Below are 23,474 nucleotides of genomic sequence, written 5' to 3' on the forward strand. Positions count from 1 at the left end.
AAAGTTCTTTGCTCAGACACCATACCCAAGCTTACCCATTCCAGGTGCAGATTGTCCATCATGTTGAGTCAATGCATCTCAAGAATCTTGTGGGGTAGCCTAATAGTTCTGGGCCTCCAACAGTAGGTTGAGAAAAACAGTAGAGAACATATTGACAACAAGCAAAGCCCCATCCCAGCTTTGCTTCTTGTCAAAGCACAAGGGTTTCAACAAACACCCAGAGGCTCTTAAAATTATTTTAAAACATTTAAATGAGAAAAGCCAAAAACAAACACCTAGAAAAGTTATTGAGATGATACTAAGATAGGTGGAGTTGTGGATAATGAAGTAGGTTTTCAAAGCTTGCAGAGAGATTTGGGCCAGTTAGAAGAGTGGGCTGAAAGATGGCAGATGAGGTTTAATGCTGATAAGTGTGAGGTGCTACATTTTGGTAGAACTAATCAAAATAGGGCATACATGGTAAATAGTAGGGCATTGAAGAATGCAGTAGAACAGAGGGATCTAGGAATAATGGTGCATAGTTCCCTAAAGGTGGAATCCCTGTGGATGGGGTGGTGAAGAAAGCTTTTGGTATGCTGGCCTTTATAAATCAGAGCATTGAGTATAGGAGTTGGGATGTAATGGTAAAATTGTACAAGGCATTGGTGAGGCCAAATTTGGAGTATTGTTTACAGTTCTGGTCACCGAATTATATGAAAGTTGTCAACAAAATTGAGAGAGTACAGGGAAGATTTACTAGTACGTTACCTGGGTTTCAGCACCTAAGTTACAGAGAAAGGTTGAACAAGTTGGGTCTTTATTCTTTGGAGCATAGAAGGTTGAGGGGGGACTTGATAGAGGTATTTAAAATTATGAGGAGGATAGAAAGAGTTGACGTGGATAGGCTTTTTCCATTGAGAGTAGGGGAGATTCAAACAAGAGGACATGAGTTGAGAGTTAAGGGGCAAAAGTTTAGGGGTAACATGAGGGGGGACTTCTTTACTCAGAGTGTGTTAGCTGTGTGGAATGAGCTTCCAGTAGAAGTGGTAGAGGCAGGTTCGATGTTGTCATTTAAAGTTAAATTGGATAGATATATGGACAGGAAAGAAATGGAGGGTTATGGGTTGAGTGCAGGTAGACAGGACTAGGTGAGAGTAAGCATTCGGCATGGACTGGAAGGGCCGAGATGGCCTGTTTCCGTGCTGTAATTGTTATATGGTTATATGAGAGTTTACTTTCTCATTTCCCCTGAATCCCCAATAATACCAATATGTTCATGGATCTGTTAGATGTAAAATAACACATAACAGATCAATCAGCATCCGTGTAGGGAAAAGCAATGTTAATGTTTAAGATTGATAAATGTTGATGCAAAACATTGTTTTTATCTCCATAAATGCTATCTGCTCTGTTGAATATTGCCAGTTTCTTTCATTTTTGCTTTAATATACCATGGATCTGACACCATATCATTAGCATAAATCCCAGAATGTCATCAAGACCCACCTGTGCTTTGTAATCCATGGAATTCCAAGTGTGAAATATTTTGACATACATTCCTCTTTTTTCCATCAAGTTCAGGGCTCAGACAACTGAACACATGCATGTACATATCCCAGACTTGGCTTCCATTTAAGTAAATGTCAGAAATACCATTTTGAACAAAATAGACGAATATTTTCCTTGAAAGCTTTGATTCTAGACCTCTTGAGAAACAGGATTTAATGACAATTGCCCTTACTATCAAGTCCACATTTGAAGCTACGGCATCAATGAAACACAATAAAACTGAAGTTAAAGGGAATAATGGAGTAAATACTGTACTGGCTGGAATAGTAACAAACATAAAATATTGTTGTGGTTATTAGGGGGCAATCCTCTGTGTCAGTTTCTTGGGCAAATGCCCCAGGCAGAATATCCTTCAATTACTTGAATGTCCTTTCCTCAGTCATCATGTGGTCATAGCATTCAGCTCTATGTACAACTCTGTAGATGCATGTAGCAAGATGGAAACAACATTGAGGATTAACTTCAAATGCATTGCATCAAGTGCTGGGCAATGATCCCTCCAACTCTCATGACACTCAATGTCCACCACCACCACACATAGTTCATTATAATCAAAGCTAACAACATATTGTAGCTGCATAGGAGGCACAGTACCTCTCAAAGTCCAACCACATGTCCCTGTCGTGAGAGGTGGAAATAGGCAAGGCCGGCCAACAGGGCTCTGATGAAGCTGTATAGGTCAATCTCCTCTACAGTCGATACAGTGGATTACAGAATCATTGATGGACTTCAATCATACCATCAACTTTGTGAGAAGAGGCTCTTTCACGAGTGAGCACATGATGCAACACAGGGAAAGTCATCAGGATCCTGCATAGTCAACAACTCTTTTCAAGTCCATATCAATCTTGGGTACCTGGAATGTGAGAACCATATACCAGGCAGGAAAAAACCACCATCACAGCGAAGGAAATGGAGGTAGATCAGCCTCATCTTGAGGAAGCCAAGCAACATCAACAGGCAGGCATTAAAATGGAATCTCCAAGGAAAGTGGAAAAAGGAATGTCCAAACAACACATGGTGGAGAGATGTTGAGACAAAAATTAGACGATGGGGACACTCCTGGACCACCCTTGAGAAAATGGTTAGAACAGAGTACATTGGAGACGGGAGGTCATCGATGGCCTATGCTCCACAGGGAGCCAAGGGCCTAAGAAGAACACAGCAGACAGAGTATATTCTCAAGTAAGTGGTTCACTGCCCAATTTAACAAATTGCTAGAAACTAGGCAGACAATGGAATATTTATTTACCTTCACAAGCCCAGTTCCAAAAAAAAAAGGAAAAATAAAATCAACCTGGACAAGTGAAAGGCACCCAATTTTGCCATATAAACATTAATTCTATACACCACAAGGATGAATCCGTATGATGCACCACCACAAGAACAATTGCACTTTGGTAAATGGCACTTTGCAGCAATGCAGTGTGAAAAACTGGAGAGTAAGATAAGGGATTGCAGTACCCAGAAACAGATCAAAGACCAAAGCCTAAGAATCTAGAAGGACTTTACGGCCAATTAAATAGCGTTGACCAAAAAAAGTGCAAAAACCAGTCTGCAGGTCAGAAGCATTTGTTATAAAAATAGCACTGGTGCTACAGTTTGATGACAAGTGAAAAACAAGTTTTAAGTTGGAAAAGTGGTGGTGGGGGAGTGGGGGGAAAATGGACAGGACGAAGGGAATCTTCTTGATAGGGTGAGATCAGGTTTGCAAAGATAAATTCAGTGTTTACACTGTCAACTGGTTTAGGAATTAGATACGATTAAGGGTATTTTACCCGTAACATCAACTCCCCCTTTCCAGATGTGCCCTGGCTTGCTGAATGCATCTAGCATTTTGATTTAATTTCAGATGTTCAGCAATCGCTGTAGGCATTGCTGTAATCCAGAGTAACAAAGCAGCCTATTTAAACTCTGCAAAATCTCATGAAGTGATTTAATAAATATTAGCCAAAATGTTAAATGAAATGCACTTCAATAGTGAGCCTTAACATTTTACTTAAAAAACAGAACATGTGATCAAGTATGTTAGTCATGATAATGGGCACGTCCCTAGAGTCTGAACACTCAGCCTGACACACAAAAGCAAACAAGTTAACTAAGACTCTTCCTTATTCATTGCAATTACAAGAACCAGATAAACCATTTTCAACTTAAAAGAAATTTATTAACTAAATGTGAGCTCCAGTGTTCTGATTATTGTGCCTTGTAAACAATGACCTGATTTAACTTTTTTGCTCATATTCTCCACTCCAATTATATTATTCAGTACGAAAGCAAATTTCAATCTAAAAATATAGTGCTGTCGTCACAATTACACCACTTTAAACAGGAACCCCATGCCTCTGCCCCCATGCTGTGATATTTATTTTCCTTGCATCAAATTGCTTTCATGCCAAAAGGTGAATCATCAGCATGCTAAGCAACAAAGTCATACTTATTTAATTTGCCTTCATAATATTTTTGCTCTGGGATAGATTTCTTCGGTACGAACTGTGAAGCATAGGTCACAGTTAATAAACACAGTACTAGAAGAACTAGCAGTGTCATGCCAAAAGCTTAGCTATTGAACCTTGTCAAACAGCAATTCATCAGGGTCCATACTGTAGCAAGTTGGGAACTTGAGCAAATTGTATCAAAAATTTTAAAAGTCACTCAATCTTGCTACTCATGTTGAAGGCCACCGTCATCAATCAACATTCTGGGAGAGATGAGCTGCTGAACCAAGTAGTTCTATTCACATACTTAATGTAAAGCAGATAATGAGACTCGAAACAAATTTCTCACCATAAATATGACTAACTTAAGCATTTTGCTTTATTCTATGATTTTCTGCCCTTCCATTCTTTCTAATGAAAGTAAGTAATTGAAGAAAATCTACTTACATCGAATGTGTACTCCCAGTAGTTTTCTGGTCTCCTCTTTGTTACATTCTTCAAGGTAATATTTTCAATCTGCACTCCTGAAAAATTAAACATTCAGGATTTCAAGATGCAAAATATACACTCAACAATCAGTTGGAAATAACTCCTATTCACAAGGATACAGATTACCATTGTTCTTACTGGTTACACAATTAACTTGTATGTCATTCCTAACTACTTTGATGAATGGAGCTATTGCAAAACCTTGTACTTACTTATTTTCCAGGGTAACTACAAAACGTTTTACAGCGATCTGTAATCTTGAAAATGTATTTGCACACTAACATGGCAATTATTGCAAAAAAAAAAGTCATCTACATCAGAAGAGATCCCTCAGAATTTACATCACAAGCAGCACCATGGCCAAACATTCGCAATATCTCACTGTTTTTGAATTATGCCAAGAACAGTATTTACAATTTCGACTTAGCAACCAAAACGGAAAAAAATTGTCAATGATATTAAATACAAAGGGTAATGAAAAGAAAATGGTGCTGATCCCAATACTGCTCTGTCATCAACAATGCCTTACACTTAAATCTTATTTCTTTGCTGCACAAGATAATAATTTAGCTATGCCTGAGCCCCAGGATACAGGATGAAGTCATGGAAAGATCAAATTTCAGAAAGAAAAGTCAGCTTTAAATTAGACTAAATCTTATGTTAAGAAGGATTTCACCACATTCCATTGCGTTAGGCATTTCATCTCTTTAGTCACAATACTGCTGGAATATACCGAAGGAGCAGGAGCAAATTAAAACACCATTTCCTACATTACAAGCAATTTCAAGAGTCTATTTACTTCCAAAAAAAATGTGTAATGGTACAATCATGCAGCTATTTATAATGCAAAATAGCAGAAATTTCATAGAAAATTTATGACAGAAAGCTATTCAGATGTTTGAGTTTCTTCCAGTTGAACGGCAGCAATCCCAGCATCAAACCACCTTGCAACACGAGAGTGCTGCAAGTCACAACCTTAACTACACGTACAAATTACCTGTGCCTCCACTACCCTTTCAGTGAGCCTTAACTGACTTGTTATTTTCCCCAATTCCCCTCTGCTTCCAATTAAATTTATACCCACTGACTTTCTACAGATGTACAGTAAAGAACATTCTGACTGGTCGCATCACAGCCTGGTATGGAGCCGACAATCCACAGGATCACCAGAGATTGCGGACAGTTGAAAACTCATCCACTTCCATCACATGTACAACTTTCCTTGCATTTAGGATATTTTCAAGAGGTAGTGGCTCAGAACGGTAATATCTATCATCAAAGACCCTTGCCATCTGGTGCATGTCCTCTTTACATTACTATCATCAGGGAGGAAGTACACCGACACCAAAGACCCACATCCAACGTGCAGGAACAGCTTCTTCCCCTCCATCAAATTTCTGAACAGTCCGTGAACTCGTAAGCACTTTTCTTCATTCATCTCTTTCATGGTTTTTCTAACAGTAATTTTTATGTCTTGCACTGTACTGCTAAACAAAAATTATAATACTTGTCAGTGGCAAATCTGATTCTGAGCCTCTGTTCCAAACAAGTACCCCAGTTTTACCAAGTTTTCTTTGTAGCTACAGTTTTTCCCAATCTGAACATCCTTACAAGTCTCCCAGCATCCTCTCCAGTCAAATCAGATCTTTCCTGTTACAGTATATGCAAACCTGAACTCCATGCAATATACAGGAATAACTTGCTTTGAAATTTAAGTGAAGGAGGAAGAACGTTTAAACATTGGCTGCATTAACTTTTCCAAATTCATTCATTTGCCTTTCAATTGTTTTTACAGAGAATTTGGCTCCATGCAGAACACCACAGGTTCTTGGTACATAGAAATTATTAACATAGAGCAGTACAATGCAAAACAAGCCATTTGGCCCACCATGATGCCAAAACAACTAATCCCTGCCTAGTCGTGGCTCTTATTTGCCTGTTCATGTATCTGAATGCCTCTTAAGTGTTATTATAATCTGCTTCTACTGCCTGTCCTAGTGGCATATTCTACACACCTACCATTGTGGGGAAGAAAATCCTGAAAACTTCCTCTAAACTTTTTCTATCATCTTAAACCTACACCGTAGGGAAAAAGAGCAGGCAACCTACCCTTTATACCCCGAGAAATCAAAGTCTATCCCACCTCCCACAAGAAATATTATCCAGCATCCTGGTGAACCTCTGCAGCACCATCCACATCTTTCTGAACATGTGGCATTCAAAATTGCATACTAAACCCCAAATATTGCTTAAGCAAAATTTGGTACAACAGCAGCATGACTTGCCAGCTTTTACACGCAATCCCAATGAAAACAAGAACACCATACATTATCTCTACCACCCTATCTACCCATGTTGACACATTCAGCCTGCTATGAATTTGAACAGCAGGCTTACCCTGCACATCAATGTTCTCAAGGATCCTGACATTTCTGCACACTCTTCTCTTGTATTTGAACTCCCCGAATGCAGCGCCTCAAACTCATTCGAATGAAATTCTATCTGCAATTTCTCTGACCAAATTTCTAAATGATGCGCTACCTGCTATATCGTTTGACAACATTCATTATAAACCAATTTTCAAGTTCAAGTTGAATTGTCATTCATCCATGCACGTGTATAGAGCTAAACGAAACAGTGTTACTCTGGAGACAAGCTGCAAAACACAGTATAAACAATCACACAGCACAGATCATTATGATAGCTCATATTCACCAGAGGGGGAAAAAAAAAGTATAAGCACAAGTCCCTGAGCTGCATGAAGATTGATGGTGCATGGGGTGCTGTCTTGGAGCCATATTTCTACAAGAACAAGTACGCAACAGTTCTTCATCTCACACTGGTTCAGCAATCAGAGGCAAATCAGCTTGTCTCATGCAGGGTCAGTTGCAGGAAATCCAGCCTGTCTTCCAGGGAGCACACACTGGAGAGCAGCACCAAGGCTGAGGGTGGCAGACACCAACAGAATCAACAAACTCATTCGTAAGGCCAGTGATGTTGCGGGGGATGGAACTGGACTCTCTCACGGTGGTGGCTGAAAAGACGATGCTGTCTAAGTTACATGCCATCTTGGTCAATGTCTCCCATCCACTACATAATGTACTGGTTGGGCACGGGAGTACATTCAGCCAGAGACTCATTCCACCGAGATGCAGCACTGAGCGTCATAGGAAGTCATTCTTGCCTGTGGCCATCAAACTTTACAACTCCTCCCTTGGAGGGTCAGACACCCTGAGCCAATAGGGTGGTCCTGGACTGATTTCATAATTTACTGGCATAATTTACATATTACTATTTAATTATTTATGGTTCTATTACTATTTATTATTTATGGAGCAACTGTAACGAAAACCAATTTCCCCCGGGATTAATAAAGTATGACTATGACAATAGGAGGGCTAGCCCCCAAACCAGCATGGATTCCAGCACCCGCCACACCTCTGTTCTCTCCCACACTGTCTCCAGCATCTCCTCCCTAGGTAGCTGTCACAGATAATATTGTGGTATAAGAGCCTGATCCGCACGACAAAGGCGGCCACACAGCTCCCCCGCTGTCAGCTGCACCAATGACCTAGACTTAGTATTTTATATTACCAATAGCCAGTAGGGTTGATCACAAGAACAACATTTAAGACACACACCTGCACTACTTGTTGGACCCAGAGAGGCTGCTATGACCAAGCAAAATTACCTAAATTTTCATCTAGTTCATTTACATACATCATAAACAAGGGGCCCATAAGCACATAAGAAATAGGAGCAGAAATAGGCCATCTGGCCCATCAAGCCTGCTCCACCATTCAATAAGATCATAGCTAATCTGGTCATGGACTCATCTCCATCTACCTTTTCCCCATAACCCTTAATTCGCTTACTATCCAACCTTATCTTAAATTGCATTGACACTTGCAGAACACCACTGGTCATACACCTCCAGTCAGTAAAACATTCTTCTCGTTGGAGACCTCAGCAAATGCTTTACTAAAATCCATTTTAACAATATTTATTTCTCTATCCTTATCAATTATCTTCATCACTTACCCATAGAACTCAAGCAAATTGGGCAGGAATTACATTCTCCATACAAAGTTATACTAACTGCCAATAAGTCCATGCTTTTCTAAAAACTCCCCTACCAGTAATGGAGCACATAAGGAAACTTTATTTTATTCAACAAGTCTCAAATGTCTCATTGAAAAATTCGTACCAATTCAAACGTTACGTAATCTTGCAGCTAACAGCAAATATGAGCAAAGCCCCAGATGAATTCTGCTTGTCATTCTGCCTCTCAAGTGACTGAGACACTGCTTTTGCTGTAGTACGAAGAATAAGAAAGAAACTAGGTTAAAGGTGGAGTGAGTAAAGTGCAAACGTGACAGATGAAAAGGAAAAGGCAGTAAAATAAAGGGGCCACAAATTTTCAAGCAAGGCATTAAAAGAGAACAAAAACTATTTTTCTTATTTATCTTGTAGTACTTGGATGCACAAGGCCAATAAGAACAGCAGTTTTTTTTCCCCAGTACCTGACTTTCAAATCTAGCTAAAAAAATAGATGGAAGAACTTTTTGTACAAAATTCCTTATTGCACATAACATTATCACCAAATCACTAACTTGCCAACCATTTAATTACTTGCACAGCAAGTTGACAACCTAAGAGACTAAACATTTAAGGTCTCTAATCTCCTCTTGATCTTTTATAGATCTGCATGAGGCACGTCTGTGTTCCAGCATGTAATGCCTTGCTAACAATACAGACACACCAGCACAACCAGAGCAAAATTATCTCTTGGCATCACCAAAAATACACAGGAAAACCCAAACAGCAAGGGTTCCCTTTAGTTCCCTCACTCTTCCCTTTAGTTAATAAAACTTTTCCATGAGATAACTACTTACACATCCAAGACATTTTTCATTACTCACTAACCTTCACCACCTTCTCAATGGGCCTCATCTTCCATTCTCTATTCTTCCCTACATTTCCCTGAAGCTTTAAACTAGTTTCATCTCTGTTAAATAAACAACACAAAAATGAAGCACTGTAGATGCTGAGAATCTACAAAAACTGAAAATGCTAGAAATACTCAAACATCAGGGAGGACTTGAGACTGAGTATTCCCAGCATTTTCCGTTTTAGTTCCATTCCTTATGAAATACTGCACTAGATGCTGACTAACTAGCTAAATATTTCTAGCATTTTCTCCTTGCATTGTAGATTTTCAGCATCTACAATATTATGCATTTACTCTGCAAGATTTTTCCCCCACACCTCTGGGTTCATTCACCAAACAGGAAAGGCCTCTTGCTTAACTGCAAATCAATGATCTTGTGATCTTTCAGAAGTACAAAAAAAATGACAAGTCTCAAAGGAAATGTTATACTACAAAATGAGTGAGGAAAGCACGATCAACTTAAACAAGATCAAAGATTACCTGGTCGCTGGGTGATTGCATTTGCCCCCTCTTCAGAAGATGGGGGAGTCCTCTCATAGTAATTATTCTCTGTTCCCAAAGAGTAATTTTTCCTGGAGAAACGCTCCTTTTAAAATAAAAATAGAAAGCAATAACACATAAACCCAAGGATGTATTTAAGAGAAACAATCATTATATAACAGTTGAGAGGTCATGATGCAGCATTATAAAGCTGTGACTAAGCCTTATTACAGAGTATCATGTACATTTCTGGTCACTGCATTACAGGAAGAATGTGGAGACTTTGGAAAAGATGCAAGAGAGGTACACTGGGATGTCACCTGAATTAGAGATTATTAGCTGTAAGTTAGGCAAACTAGGGTTGTTTTCTTTGGAAAGCAAGGCTGAAGGCAACTTGATGGTAGTTTATAAAATGAGAGACAAAGATTAGAGCCTTTATTCCCCCAGAGCACACACTGAAGGACACCAAAACACATAGATTTAAGGAGGGATGGGTAACATTTTAAATATTTGTGAGGCAACTTTTAGTTTTATATAGACATACGTACGTGGTCAGCACACGAGTAAATATATTTGCAATATTTAAGGGGTAATTAAACAAGCACATTAACAGGCAGGGGATGGATAAATACAGATCAAGTGCATACAAATGAGATTACGTTTAATTTGCATCATGATTGGCAGAGGCATCATAACCTAAAAGTGCAAACACGAGGAAATCTGCAGATGCTGGAATTTCAAGCAACACACATAAAAATTGCTGGTGAATGCAGCAGGCCAGGCAGCATCTTTCGGAAGAGGTACAGTCAACGTTTCGGGCAGAGACCTTCAAGGATCTCGGCCCAAAACATTGACTGTAATTTTTCCTATAGATGCTGCCTGGCCTGCTGCATTCACCAGCATTTTTTGTGTGTGTAACCCAAAAGACCTGTTCCTGTGTTGTACTGTTCGATTTTCTATACTGATAATTAATGTTAAGTAGAGCAAGCTAAATTTGAAAGCTGTAACTTTGAAGGGATATAGTCAAGGACTGAAGCCTTATTTTTCCTCCGAATGAACTTTAATCTGGAGTTTTTATTCATTACGTACAATTTTCTAATGGGTTATTTAAAGAGCCTTTCCTCAAATCAATAGCAAACATCCTACTTAATACACATAGCTTAAATATGTAAAACTTTTGTTGCCACAAATGTGTTGTCTGCTATTGTTGTAATTATGTTTGCTGTTGAACTTGAAAGAAGCTCCCCAGAGAATATCTCAATCAGCTCCTATTTCCATGACCAAAACTTTCTCATTATCTGTTTCTACTCTGGTTCTCCAGTTAATTGATTTTTAATAACTTTATGTCTCAATGTCAAAGCCATCCAATAAACCATTGAGACAGATCACCTACTGAACGTGAGACTGCTATCCACGAGTGTAGTCCCCTTCCTACACAAATGTTTTAACAACAGGAAATAACAATCAAATTCTTACAAATAGCTTCTTAAATCAAAAATCAATTCTTACAAATAACTTTCACAATCAAGGCACTAGAAAATACTAAAATTGTGTTTCCAATAAATGCAGTTTGCTTTTGAAGAAAAATAAACTGAAGTTTTGAAAAAACACAAAATGCCAGGCACTGTCAGCACCAGACTACAGTTAAGTGGAGAAAATATACTGGTTATTAAACTGGAAGAAGTGACCTAATTTGTCATTATTGTTGCAAGAACACAAAAAAATTGAAACATTAATCTAACATTTCTCTCTCCACACATCCTTTTACATAAAGACAACTCATCAGCTCAAAAAGTGCTTCAAATATTTTTCCCCTGCACAATTAAAGCATGGAATAACCTCCATAACAGTCACACAACCAAACCCAATCAAATTTAAGGCAGCTTTTCTTCTTCAAAAATCTCCTTTTTAAGCCCACCCTCTGCCACCTCCAGTTTAAATTCCATGTGGAATATTTTGGAGGATCAAGAACCAAGAACAGTGATGTTAAAGATGTGGCTTAAAAGTTATACATAGTTCATCGATAAATATTAGTTTGCCCCCTTTAAAAAAAACTGAACCATTTAAAAACTAAGTGATTATCACATATTTAACATTTGACTATTCTGTCATTGTTTATTTAGACCACGACATAGGAGCAGAATTAAGCTATTTGGCACATCGAATCCGCTCTGCCATAACATCAAGAGTGATTTATTATCCCTCTCATCCTCATTCTCCTGCTTTCTCCCCAAAACCTTTGCCACCCTTACTACTCTTGAACCTATCAACCTCTGCTTTAAATTCACTCAACCTCCAGTTTAAATTCCATGCGGAATATCTTGGAGGATCAAGAACCAAGAACAATGGAATGCAGTCATATTTGGTAATTAGTTCTACAGATTTACCACCGTCTGGATAATAAAAATCCTCCTTTCTAAAAGGATATTCTTATATCCCGTGGCTGTGCCCCCAGTCCTAGACTCCTCCGTAATGAGAAGAAACATCCTCTCCACATTCAATGTCACCAGTATGAGAAAACTGTCTTAATATCCCCAGTAACACGCACAAATTAGAGATTGTTAAACTTCTAACCATCAGTTAACAATTTTCTTTTAGTTATATTTTTAGAGCAAATTTAAGGGTTTTTGTTAAAAAATCTCTGCTGAAATAATGCTTAAATTTAAGGGTCAAAGTTATAGTTTAAAGCTAAGGGCTACTTTAAACATCTAGTCCTTCAAATCAAGAAGTATGGCTGAAGGACAGATTAAACTATTTATAAAGCAATGAAATTGCTTAAAGCATTAGCTTGCCTGTCATAATGAAATCTCAAATTTCATGCCTCTATTAAATCGCAAGCTTCCAAGTATGGAGCTAGGAGAAATTAGTAGATTTTTGAGCCATTAATTTGCTGCTGCACACAAAATAAGATTGATGAATTTCCTCAAATTCTCAACTATGTACAGTTGCATCGTTACACCAAGGTGAGATTCATGAGTCGAAGATGAAGGATCATTTAGACACAAACTGAATGTACTTAAGCAAAAATTTGCTTTGCATAAATGGATGCAATTACAGTATGTAAACTATATACAAATTAATGAATTGCAAGGGGAGAGCACAGGTGCAGCTAATAATGTAAACATTTCCTCCTCTCTCATACCTTATTGTTTAGACAAGACGTTTAATTTTAAATAACCATCATGTCAAGGCGAACCATGGCACTGCATAATCATGTGCTCCCACCCGTTTATGGTTGAAAGCAAGAGACCGTGTATCGACCATTACTGATTTTATTCATTTAAAATGAAGCGTGATTTAATGAGGGTTCTGCAGGACTAGAGGAAAAAAAAATGATTTTGTTTTCTCCAGTCCTGCCGAAGGGTCTCGACCCAAAGCACCGACTGTACTGTTTACTGCCGAGTTCCTCTAGCATTTTGTGGGTGTTGCTTGTATTTCCAGAATCTGCAGATTTTTTCGTTTTTTAATGAAGGTTGTTTGTTTCGTGGTATTTGAAATGGGGGGGGGGAAGAATCAGGACAAATGACTTTGGATACAACTTCTTCCACCCACCAACCGAAGCCGACTCAACGCCGCCACCCCATTGGCTGATTTCAAGCGCCAACGACCCATTTAAAAATACACAAGCACCTCCTCCCGCGGCCGCGCACGCCCCGCCCCGCGCTCCCCGCTGCCACCAATCGGCGGCCTGCGACCGCCCCGGGACAAACCCTGTCAGCAGCGTCGAGGCGGCGCACCCTGGCGGCGTGGGGTCCAAACGACACGTGAACGGGAGACGGAACGGGGGTCGAGAAGAAAATGAATTACACACTTAAAACACACACACACACACGGGTGCTTGCTAGACACATGCATAACCGAATCATAAAGTTGCCTGTTAGGCCGCGCTCTCACACCAGGGGAGAAACCGGCGGGGCGGGGTTCCATTTACCTTGGCGACGGTGCTCTGGAACTTGCGGCCGTTGGCGGGTCCCCGTCGCTGCAGGTCGGCCAACTGCTCGCGCAGCGTCTCCTTCTGGTGGAAGGAGAAGGCCGGGTGGTTGGACGCCATGGTGAGCAGCAGCAGGAACTCCTGCACGCTACGCTCCGTCAGCTGCAGCCCGTAGTTGCGGATGACCGTGTCGATGCGGCCGAGGGCGCGGGCCAGCACCGTGGCCGCCTCGCGGTTCTCCGAGCCCAGCAGCGCCAGCGACACCACCAGCTTGCTGCGCACCACCTCGTCCGTCACGTCGCCGATCGTGGCCAGGTCGGCGGCGCTGTTGGCACGGATCTCCGAGTCGCGGAGCGAGTGGTAATCTTTGCGGGCCAGGTCCTCCAGGCAGCTGCCGAGGAAGCGCAGTTCCAACGGGTGGCACAGGTCCAGCAGGCCGCAGCAGAACTCCAGCCGCTGCGCCGATGTGAGCGCCGAGCCGAACCACTCGTAAACCGCCTCCTTCTGCGGCTCCGGCGGCGGCATGGCGGGAACAGCTTTCACCCCCTCTTCATCGTCGTTATCCTCTTCTTTCTCGTCGTCATCGTCCTCCTCCTCCTCCTCCTCTTCGTCTTCGTCCTCCTCTTCTTCGGGGTCGGGCAGCTTCATCAACACCTTCATCTTCATCAAGTTAGCGCAACACCCGCCGCCCAAAAAAACAAAAGCACACAAACAGCTAATTAATTAAGTGGAACCGACCACTCCGCGCATATTTTCAGTCTCGGTCACAGATTGATCAATTTATTTTTTTGCTCTCTCTTTCTCTCCAACCCCTCCCACTCCGCTCGGCAACGGAGCGCCGATTGAAGTGGAGGTCTCGGCCCCGGCCCCGGCTGTCAATCATCCGTGTCCTGTCCCCACCAATCAATCACTGGCGGCTCCGCCCAGTGCCGGGCTTGGCCCCGCCCCCTCCCCGCCTCCCCTCCGATCCGTGTAGCAGGTCACCGACCTCCCGTCCGTCCGGCGCTCGCACCCCTCTCATTCATTACCTACGCCCACTGCTGGCTCCACCCCAGCCCTTAGGCAATTCCGCAACCATTCCACTTTTCGAAGGAATGTTCAATTTAAATGCTTCCTTCACAAGTACCTCGCTTCTAAACAGGCATCCCTCGCTATTCCATCCGCAGCTCCCCACCTCAAGCAGTTAACATCTGAGGATGCCATATATCCTCCAAGCAATTAAATTGTTTTTGTTTCCAAATATAGTTAGATATTTATAAATGCATGTGTAATTTATTCACTGGCTTCAAGTAAGTCGCAGTCACCTGGTCTTCAATTACCGGGAGAGGCGAGAACGGGAGAAGTCACAGAAAAAGTAGTCATTCGACCTGTCAAATTTTATCAGCTCTGTCAGAGCAATCTAGCTCCTCCCACTTCACTGTAGTCTTCCCTCAAAGCTGTAGATATTTTCCCCTACCCCTACCAAGTGCATTACAGATCAGTGACATGTATTTTCTTTATGTCATTGTTTTAGCCATTCAGCTTCACCCCCTAGTCTTGACCCCTCTGGCAACTGAACAGTTTACATGAAAAGTTAAACAGAAGCAGCAGAACTCTGTCAAACAACAGGAATTCTGCAGATGCTGGAAATTCAAGCAACACACATCAAAGTTGCTGGTGAACACAGCAGGCCAGGCAGCATCTCTAGGAAGAGGTGCAGTCAACGTTTCAGGCCGAGACAGATATGGCCAATCATTTTCTCAAACCATACCATCAGTCTCAGCCTTCAGCTCTTGATGCCTTTTATGACCATAAAACTCAGCAGCTGAATTGGGCCATTTGGCCCATTGAGTCTGCTCTCCCATCACATCATGGCTCATTCTGTACCAAGAAGTTTATTTACTTCTTTCTTAAGTGACTTGGTCTCCACAACTCTATATTGATATGAATTCCACTCTCTGAGTAAATTTCTCCTCACCTCCATCCTAAATTTCTTTCTGGGATCAGGATCCCTTATTTTACAGTGCAGTCTAATCCTGGCAGACATTAGTAATTTTCTATTAAACTTTCTTAAATTATTTTAAGATCATTTTCCTTAACTGTTTGCTGCATCTACATGTTCACTGTCTCTCTGTCTGCCTACTTCTTTGCATCCTCCCTTCTTCAGACAATAGTGTGTTGTGTAATTGGGAAGAGCTGCCAGGCATAGTGGTTGAAGCAGGCACATGAGCAACCTTTAAAAGCCATAGATAAGTACATGGATAGAAAGGGTTTAGATGGATGCAGGCCAAATAAATGCAGCTGGGACTAGTTCACTTCGCAACTCAGTAGCTATGGATGAGTTAGGCTGAAGGGCCTATATGCTGTATCCATGCTATTTGACTCTATAAATTATAAATGGTTTTACGGTGGAATATGGCATGTGTTTGTGGGGGTATAGAGAGTGTACTAAGGTACTGAGGATGCAATCTTGTAGAGAGTAATAGTGGAGAAGGTGTTCTTACTTATCCTCATTGATTTTGGTCTGTTGTCAGGAAGGCAGGGATCCAATTGCTGAGTAGGGTGTATGGACAATACTCCGCCATTCGATTTTGGTTAATTTATTTTCCCTCTCGACCCCATTCCCCTATCCTTTTCCTGTAATTTTTGATGCCCTTACTAATCAAGAACCTATCAATCTCTGCTTTAAATATACCCAATGACTTGGCCTCCATGATCTATGCCAATTCCATTCACCACCTTCTGGCTAAAGAAATTCTTCCTCATTTCTGTATTAAAGGAATGCCCTTCTATTCTGAAGCTGTGCCCTCTGGTCCTAGACTCTCCCACTAATAGAAATATCGTCTCCACGTCCTTTCTTTCTAGATCTTTTAATTCGGTATGTTTCATTTCTAAACCCTCCTACTGCTAAACTTCAGTGAGTACAGGCTCAGAGCCATCAATATTTTTAAAATTCAGAATAAACTTTATTCATAATAGAAATATTTACAAGAATAAACAGTGCAATGCCTTTTCATTCTTTACATTCATAGTCTATAATTTCAGTACTTTTCCTACACATCAATAGCACTGCAATCACTGATGTGGTCCTCTGTGGTGGTGTGCTACAATATTTGGGGGGCTTCCTCACCCAACCTGGCCCCTACCGCTTGAGTAGATGAACCCTATACTATAGTCCTTCTCCAATGAGCACTTGTGGAAGATGGCTGCACCAAGCTTCAGTGCATCCCTCAGTACATACTCCTGCACCCTAGAATATGCCAGTTGGCCGCATTCCTCCATGCCCATCTCAATGTGCTTGCAGACCAACAACTTTCGGACAGACCAAAGGCCATCTTTCACCAAGTTGATGATTTGCTGGCATCGCTTGATTTTTGTCTCCATGTGTCCCCGGGATCAGAGAGTACTCTGTCACGCAGCTACTTGGGATCAGCAGCTGCAACAAAGGCTCTTCCACTGTTCTGCACATCCTTTTCGCAAACCCACTGTCCCCCAGAACCAACAAATGCTTCTTATACGTTAACTCTTTAATTCTCAGGATTATTTTCATGAACCTCCTCTGGCCCTTCTCCAATGCCAGAGCAAACATTCTCAGATATGGGGCCCAAAATGGCTCACAATACAAAATCTGATCAGACCAATGCCTTATAAAATCCTTGTTTTTATTCTAGTCCTCTCAAAATGAATCCTAGCATGTGTTTGCCTTCCTACTGCAATTCAACCTTCAATTTAACCTTTAGGGAATCCTGCACTAGGACTCCCTGGTCCCGCTGGCTCTGATTTCTGAACTCACTCCCCATCTTAAAAGTTGTTGTAATCTTTACCTTTTCTATCAAGGTGCATGATCACTCACTTCCCTACACTGTATTCCATCTGCCACTTCTTTGGCCATTTTCCTAATCTGTCCAAGTTCTTCTGCAGAGTTCTTTCTCAACACTACCTGCCCCTCCACCTATCTTTCTATCATCCACACCATTGGCACCAGGATGATAGTGGGCTTCTTAAAGCATCGTGGAATTGTCAATTGGAGTAGGAAGAGGTTAAAAATGTCAGTGAATACCACTGCTGTCTGACCTGCACAAAATTGGAGAACATAGTCAGGTGTCCATCTGGCCAGTCCCTTTCTGTTCACTCTCAGTAAGGCATATCTGACATCTGCTGTAGTGACTATGTGCATCAAAGGTGCATCAAAGATTGTCAGGGTGAGTGGTGTCAATTCATTTAATAATTTTCTTCTGCATATTCTCTAAAGCCTTCGAACCTTTCCTAAGTATGGCACCAAGGATGGATCCAGCCCTGAACCCGTGTTTCATAACGGTTCATGACAGCTCGCTGGTTCTTGTACTCTACGTCTATATAAAGAATCTGGGCTGCCTTCTACTTTTCGATCATTTACTCAACTGGGCTTTGTAGCTTCAATAATATATGCAGAAATACTCTGAGATTTTTTTACATTCTTGTATCTTATAGAGTTGTGCCCAATTTCTTAATCAGAAGAGTGGGGTAGGCATCCTCATGGAATGGCTCTTGGCCAGGCAACAACAGCTATAAATCAGGACAAGCACTTGGGATATTCAGGTTGCCTTCACCTGAACACCATCTACGCTTCTGTGGCTATAGGTATATTCATGACAGGGAATCCTTGAAGAGGAAGTACATGGTGTCTGGATGGCATTATCAAATTTACTGTTTTGGTTTAAGTTTCTTTCAAATAAACTTTTTCATTGTGAGAAAGATGAAAACTAATCAGAAAAAAAAAAAAAAAAAACTAGACTGAATAAAACAGAAGGAGAAAAGAAGGGCTAGTTCATATGGCTTAAAAACTGCTAATAGTGTTTGTATCCATCACTGGCTCATTACATTCTGAACTTTAAAAAGAAAATGGAAAAGTGTAACCTTGTTTGTAGGACTACAAATAAGCCAATATTTGTCCAGTTGTGCCTCATTTGATAACTTTTGCTTAACTTTAATTGCAGAAATATGTTGGCAAGTAGATGCAGTTAACGTAGGCATTAGCCATAAAAAAAATTGAAGTGCCAATGGTGGCTAAGTTAGTAGTACTGTTGCCTCTTTGTCAGAAAGTACCCAGTTCCTCCTGCTCCAGTGACGTAGGCACAAACATAATAGACTTAATTGTTGTTGTGAGGGAATGCTGCACTCAATACAGAGAGGCTAATATTTAGTTTTACTATAGCAGGTTGAGGAAGAAAACTCCTTTATTACTAATTAGAAAGGTATGTGAAGATTACATTTAATAGAGCAGGAATGAACCTTGGACATTAAAAACATTAAGAAAGAGTTCTTGTTTTGATTATTCTTTTTGGCTGCAAGGTAAGTTTTATGCTAGAAGGTTGAAAGTATTGCTTTCAGTTTCATTTCCAATTAAATGGAAAGTTAAGGTCAAATACTGGATGGGTGATCAGGGGAGTAATGATATACAATTGATTATTAGATAAGGTGGGTCATCTTGATCAAGTTGAGAGGGTGGGGCAAAATTTTGAAACTAGTGTAGGGTTTAGAATAAGTAATTTTAAATTGTTAGTAAGCTTGCAAACTTGTAAAATTTAGAATGTGTAAGTCTGCCACTTAGCCCCTTCTTGCTGCACTTGTTTAGAAAGAGCTATCTAGCCTCATCCCAGCATAAAGTCACAACTATTGGAGTGCATGTCCAAGTCCTTTTTAAAAGCATTTTAACCTCTACTATTACATAAGGCGGAGAACTGCAGTTTCCCTTGTAAAAGAAAATCTTTTCTTCAGCTTTTGAATCTTGCTCTTAGCTCTCTAGGTTTGCGGATAACTTGCTTCCATCAGAGTTCTGTAGGATTGGAGTCTGCTTTTATCCTATGTGAGATTCATAAGTGGAGCAGGAGATGCTTCATGGGGTGGTTGGGTAGGTAGAACAGGAGACTGCGTGCTCCCTTTGTCGTTTACACTGGGCTTCTCTTTGCTCCTGACATCCTATAATAAATGCATGATGACTGCCACTCAGTAATTGAAGCTTTTCTAAACAAAAGTTCCTATTGGATTGTTTGCCCAACAATGAAGTTAAATTAACAGGTGTTATTATTTGATATATTCTTTCCTCCCCTTTCACGGTAATATTAGTCCTCCAATCCACAGGAAGTATCAAAAAGTTATCTCAAATTTCTTCTCTCAACAGTTTAGGAAAGGGATGGTGAACCTAAGGCACACATGCCCTAGACGGAATGCACAAAAATGTTGTGGCAAGCAGCATGCAGTACACTCGATTCGTTAAATCTCATTAAAAGATACATAATGATTATCTTTTCTGCCAAATGAAGCACTGAATTGCTTTTCATGAGAAACATCTCATGCCTACTTGGCGCCAGCTAGATCGTTGTGAGAACATGTAACTTTGGATGATATATTTTGAAATCCTTGCAGACCTGGTGCACATATCAGCATTTGGAGAGAAAGTGGTTACAATCACAACACTATTTAGAAATGATGTTATTTTTCAATTGTTTTTTAAAAGATTAATATTATGTTATACGGTTGGATCTGTTGGGCAGACTATGTTGTTTGCATGCATAGCACCCATCTCTTGAAGTAATCATTCTATTCCAAACATTGTCATGGAAAGAGATTATCAGGTGCATAAGAGAAGAAATTCAAAGCCATGAAGAAATGCAACATCCAAACAGACTCTATGATTCTATGACTCCAGCAAACTCTGACCCATTACTACTCAAAATGGAGAAGGAACACTCGGGAAAATATTGAGACACTCAAAGCCACGTATTGTGAGAACAGTTCCTGTACACGAAAAAGAAGAAATGGATCAACTCAACAAACATTCATCTGCCTGCTCCCTTTGTGGAAGATTCTGTGGTTTCCAAACTTGCCACATTAGTCACCTCAGAACATAAAACCAGGATGGAAATAAATCATTCTCCTCCCTGCAGGACAGCATAAGAAGTAATAAAGATGCTTAATGCCACACCCCAGTATATCACAATACTAGACTATAGAAGGTACCCAAGCTAATAGCAAAGATTACATCAGATCCTGGAAGCAATAAGTGTCTCAGGGTGCAGCCAAGCAATATTTTACAGTTTTTAATTTTAAAAAAGCTGCATTCAAAAAACATTGTGAGTGCTGGTAAAAATCTTCTGAGGTGTATATATTTCAATGCTAGGAGTATTGCGGGGAAGGCGGATGAGTTGAGGGCGTGGATTGACATGTGGAATTATGATGTTATAGCAATTAGTGAAACTTGGCTACAGGAGGGCCAGGACTGGCAGCTTAATATTCCAGGGTTCAGATGTTTCAGATGTGATGGAGGCAGAGGAATGAAAGGTGGGGGAGTAGCATTGCTTGTTAAGCAAAATATTACAGCAGTGCTCAGGCAGGACAGATTAGAGGGCTTGTCTACTGAGTCCTTATGGGTGGAGCTGAGAAACAGGAAAGGTATGGCCACATTAGTGGGATTGTATTACAGAACACCCAATAGTCAACGAGAATTGGAAGAGCAAATCTGCAGAGAGATAGCAGGCAACTGCAGGAAACATAAACATAGAAACATAGAAAATAGGTGCAGGAGTAGGCCATTTGGCCCTTCGAGCCTGCACCGCCATTTATTATGATCATGGCTGATCACCCAACTCAGAACCCCGCCCCAGCCTTCCCTCCATACCCCCTGACCCCCGTAGCCACAAGGGCCATATCTAACTCCCTCTTAAATATAGCTAATGAACTGGCCTCAACTGTTTCCTGTGGCAGAGAATTCCACAGATTCACCACTCTCTGTGTGAAGAAGTTTTTCCTAATCTCGGTCCTAAAAGGCTTCCCCTCTATCCTCAAACTGTGACCCCTCGTTCTGGACTTCCCCAACATCAGGAACAATCTTCCTGCATCCAGCCTGTCCAATCCCTTTAGGATCTTATACGTTTCAATCAGATCGCCCCTCAATCTTCTAAATTCCAACGAGTACAAGCCCAGTTCATCCAGTCTTTCTTCATATGAAAGTCCTGCCATCCCAGGAATCAATCTGGTGAACCTTCTTTGTACTCCCTCTATGGCAAGGATGTCTTTCCTCAGATTAGGGGACCAAAACTGCACACAATACTCCAGGTGTGGTCTCACCAAGGCCTTGTACAACTGCAGTAGTACCTCCCTGCTCCTGTACTCCAATCCTCTCACTATAAATGCCAGCATACCATTTGCCTTTTTCACCGCCTGCTGTACCTGCATGCCCACTTTCAATGACTGGTGTATAATGACACCCAGGTCTCGTTGCACCTCCCCTTTTCCTAATTGGCCACCATTCAGATAATAATCTGTTTTCCTATTTTTGCCACCAAAGTGGATAACTTCACATTTATCCACATTAAATTGCATCTGCCATGAATTTGCCCACTCACCCAACCTATCCAATTCACCCTGCATCCCCTTAGCATCCTCCTCACAGCTAACACTGCCACCCAGCTTCGTGTCATCCGCAAACTTGGAGATGCTGCATTTAATTCCCTCATCCAAGTCATTAATATATATCGTAAACAACTGGGGTCCCAGCACTGAGCCTTGCGGTACTCCACTAGTCATCGCCTGCCATTCTGAAAAGGTCCCGTTTATTCCCACTCTTTGCTTCCTGTCTGCTAACCAACTCTCCACCCACACCAATACCTTACCCCCAATACCGTGTGCTTTAAGTTTGCACGCTAATCTCCTGTGTGGGACCTTGTCAAAAGCCTTCTGAAAATCCAAATATACCGCATCCACTGGTTCTCCCCTATCCACTCTACTAGTTACATCCTCAAAAAATTCTATGAGATTCGTCAGACATGATTTTCCTTTCACAAATCCATGCTGACTTTGTCCGATCATTTCACCGCTTTCCAAATGTGCTGTTATCACATCTTTGATAACTGACTCCAGCAGTTTCCCCACCACCGACGTTAGGCTAACCGGTCTATAATTCCCTGGTTTCTCTCTCCCTCCTTTTTTAAAAAGTGGAGTTACATTAGCCTCCCTCCAATCCTCAGGAACTAGTCCAGAATCTAACGAGTTTTGAAAAATTATCACTAATGCATCCACTATTTCTTGGGCTACTTCCATAAGCACCCTGGGATGCAGACCATCTGGCCCTGGGGATTTATCTGCCTTCAATCCCTTCAATTTACCTAACACCACTTCCCTACTAACATGTATTTCGCTCAGTTCCTCCATCTCACTGGACCCTCTGTCCCCTACTATTTCTGGAAGATTATTTATGTCCTCCTTAGTGAAGACAGAACCAAAGTAATTATTCAATTGGTCTGCCATGTCCTTGCTCCCCATAATCAATTCACCTGTTTCTGTCTGCAGGGGACCTACATTTGTCTTTACCAGTCTTTTCCTTTTTACATATCTATAAAAGCTTTTACAGTCCGTTTTTATGTTTCCTGCCAGTTTTCTCTCATAATCTTTTTTCCCCTTCCTAATTAAGCCCTTTGTCCTCCTCTGCTGAACTCTGAATTTCTCCCAGTCCTCAGGTGAGCCACTTTCTCTGGCTAATTTGTATGCTTCTTCTTTGGAATTGATACTATCCCTAATTTCTCTTGTCAGCCACGGGTGCACTACCTTCCTTGATTTATTCTTTTGCCAAACTGGGATGAACAATTGTTGTAGTTCATCCATGCAACCTTTAAATGCTTGC

At 41.1% G+C, this 23,474-nt stretch overlaps 1 protein-coding gene across 3 annotated transcripts in view; it reads right to left on the reverse strand.

Moving 5' to 3' along the window:
* The window catches only part of LOC140212479 (zinc finger CCHC domain-containing protein 2-like), a 59,572-nt gene extending 44,854 nt beyond the window's left edge, over window positions 1–14,718 (reverse strand). For 2 of the 3 annotated variants that reach the window (XM_072283331.1, XM_072283330.1), the window contains exons 1-3: window positions 13,838–14,717; window positions 9,907–10,012; window positions 4,434–4,510 (exon numbers count right to left, since the gene is read on the reverse strand). In XM_072283331.1, the coding sequence (XP_072139432.1) occupies window positions 4,434–4,510; window positions 9,907–10,012; window positions 13,838–14,503 (849 nt within the window). In that variant the 5' untranslated portion in view covers window positions 14,504–14,717. Of the gene's footprint in view, window positions 1–4,433; window positions 4,511–9,906; window positions 10,013–13,837 lie in introns of all 3 variants that reach the window. The other variant, XM_072283332.1, reaches the window with a different exon arrangement.
* Window positions 14,719–23,474: the final 8,756 nt, after the last annotated feature.

The sequence above is a fragment of the Mobula birostris genome, chromosome 19 (assembly GCF_030028105.1).
Source record: "Mobula birostris isolate sMobBir1 chromosome 19, sMobBir1.hap1, whole genome shotgun sequence".
NCBI lineage: Eukaryota > Metazoa > Chordata > Chondrichthyes > Myliobatiformes > Myliobatidae > Mobula > Mobula birostris.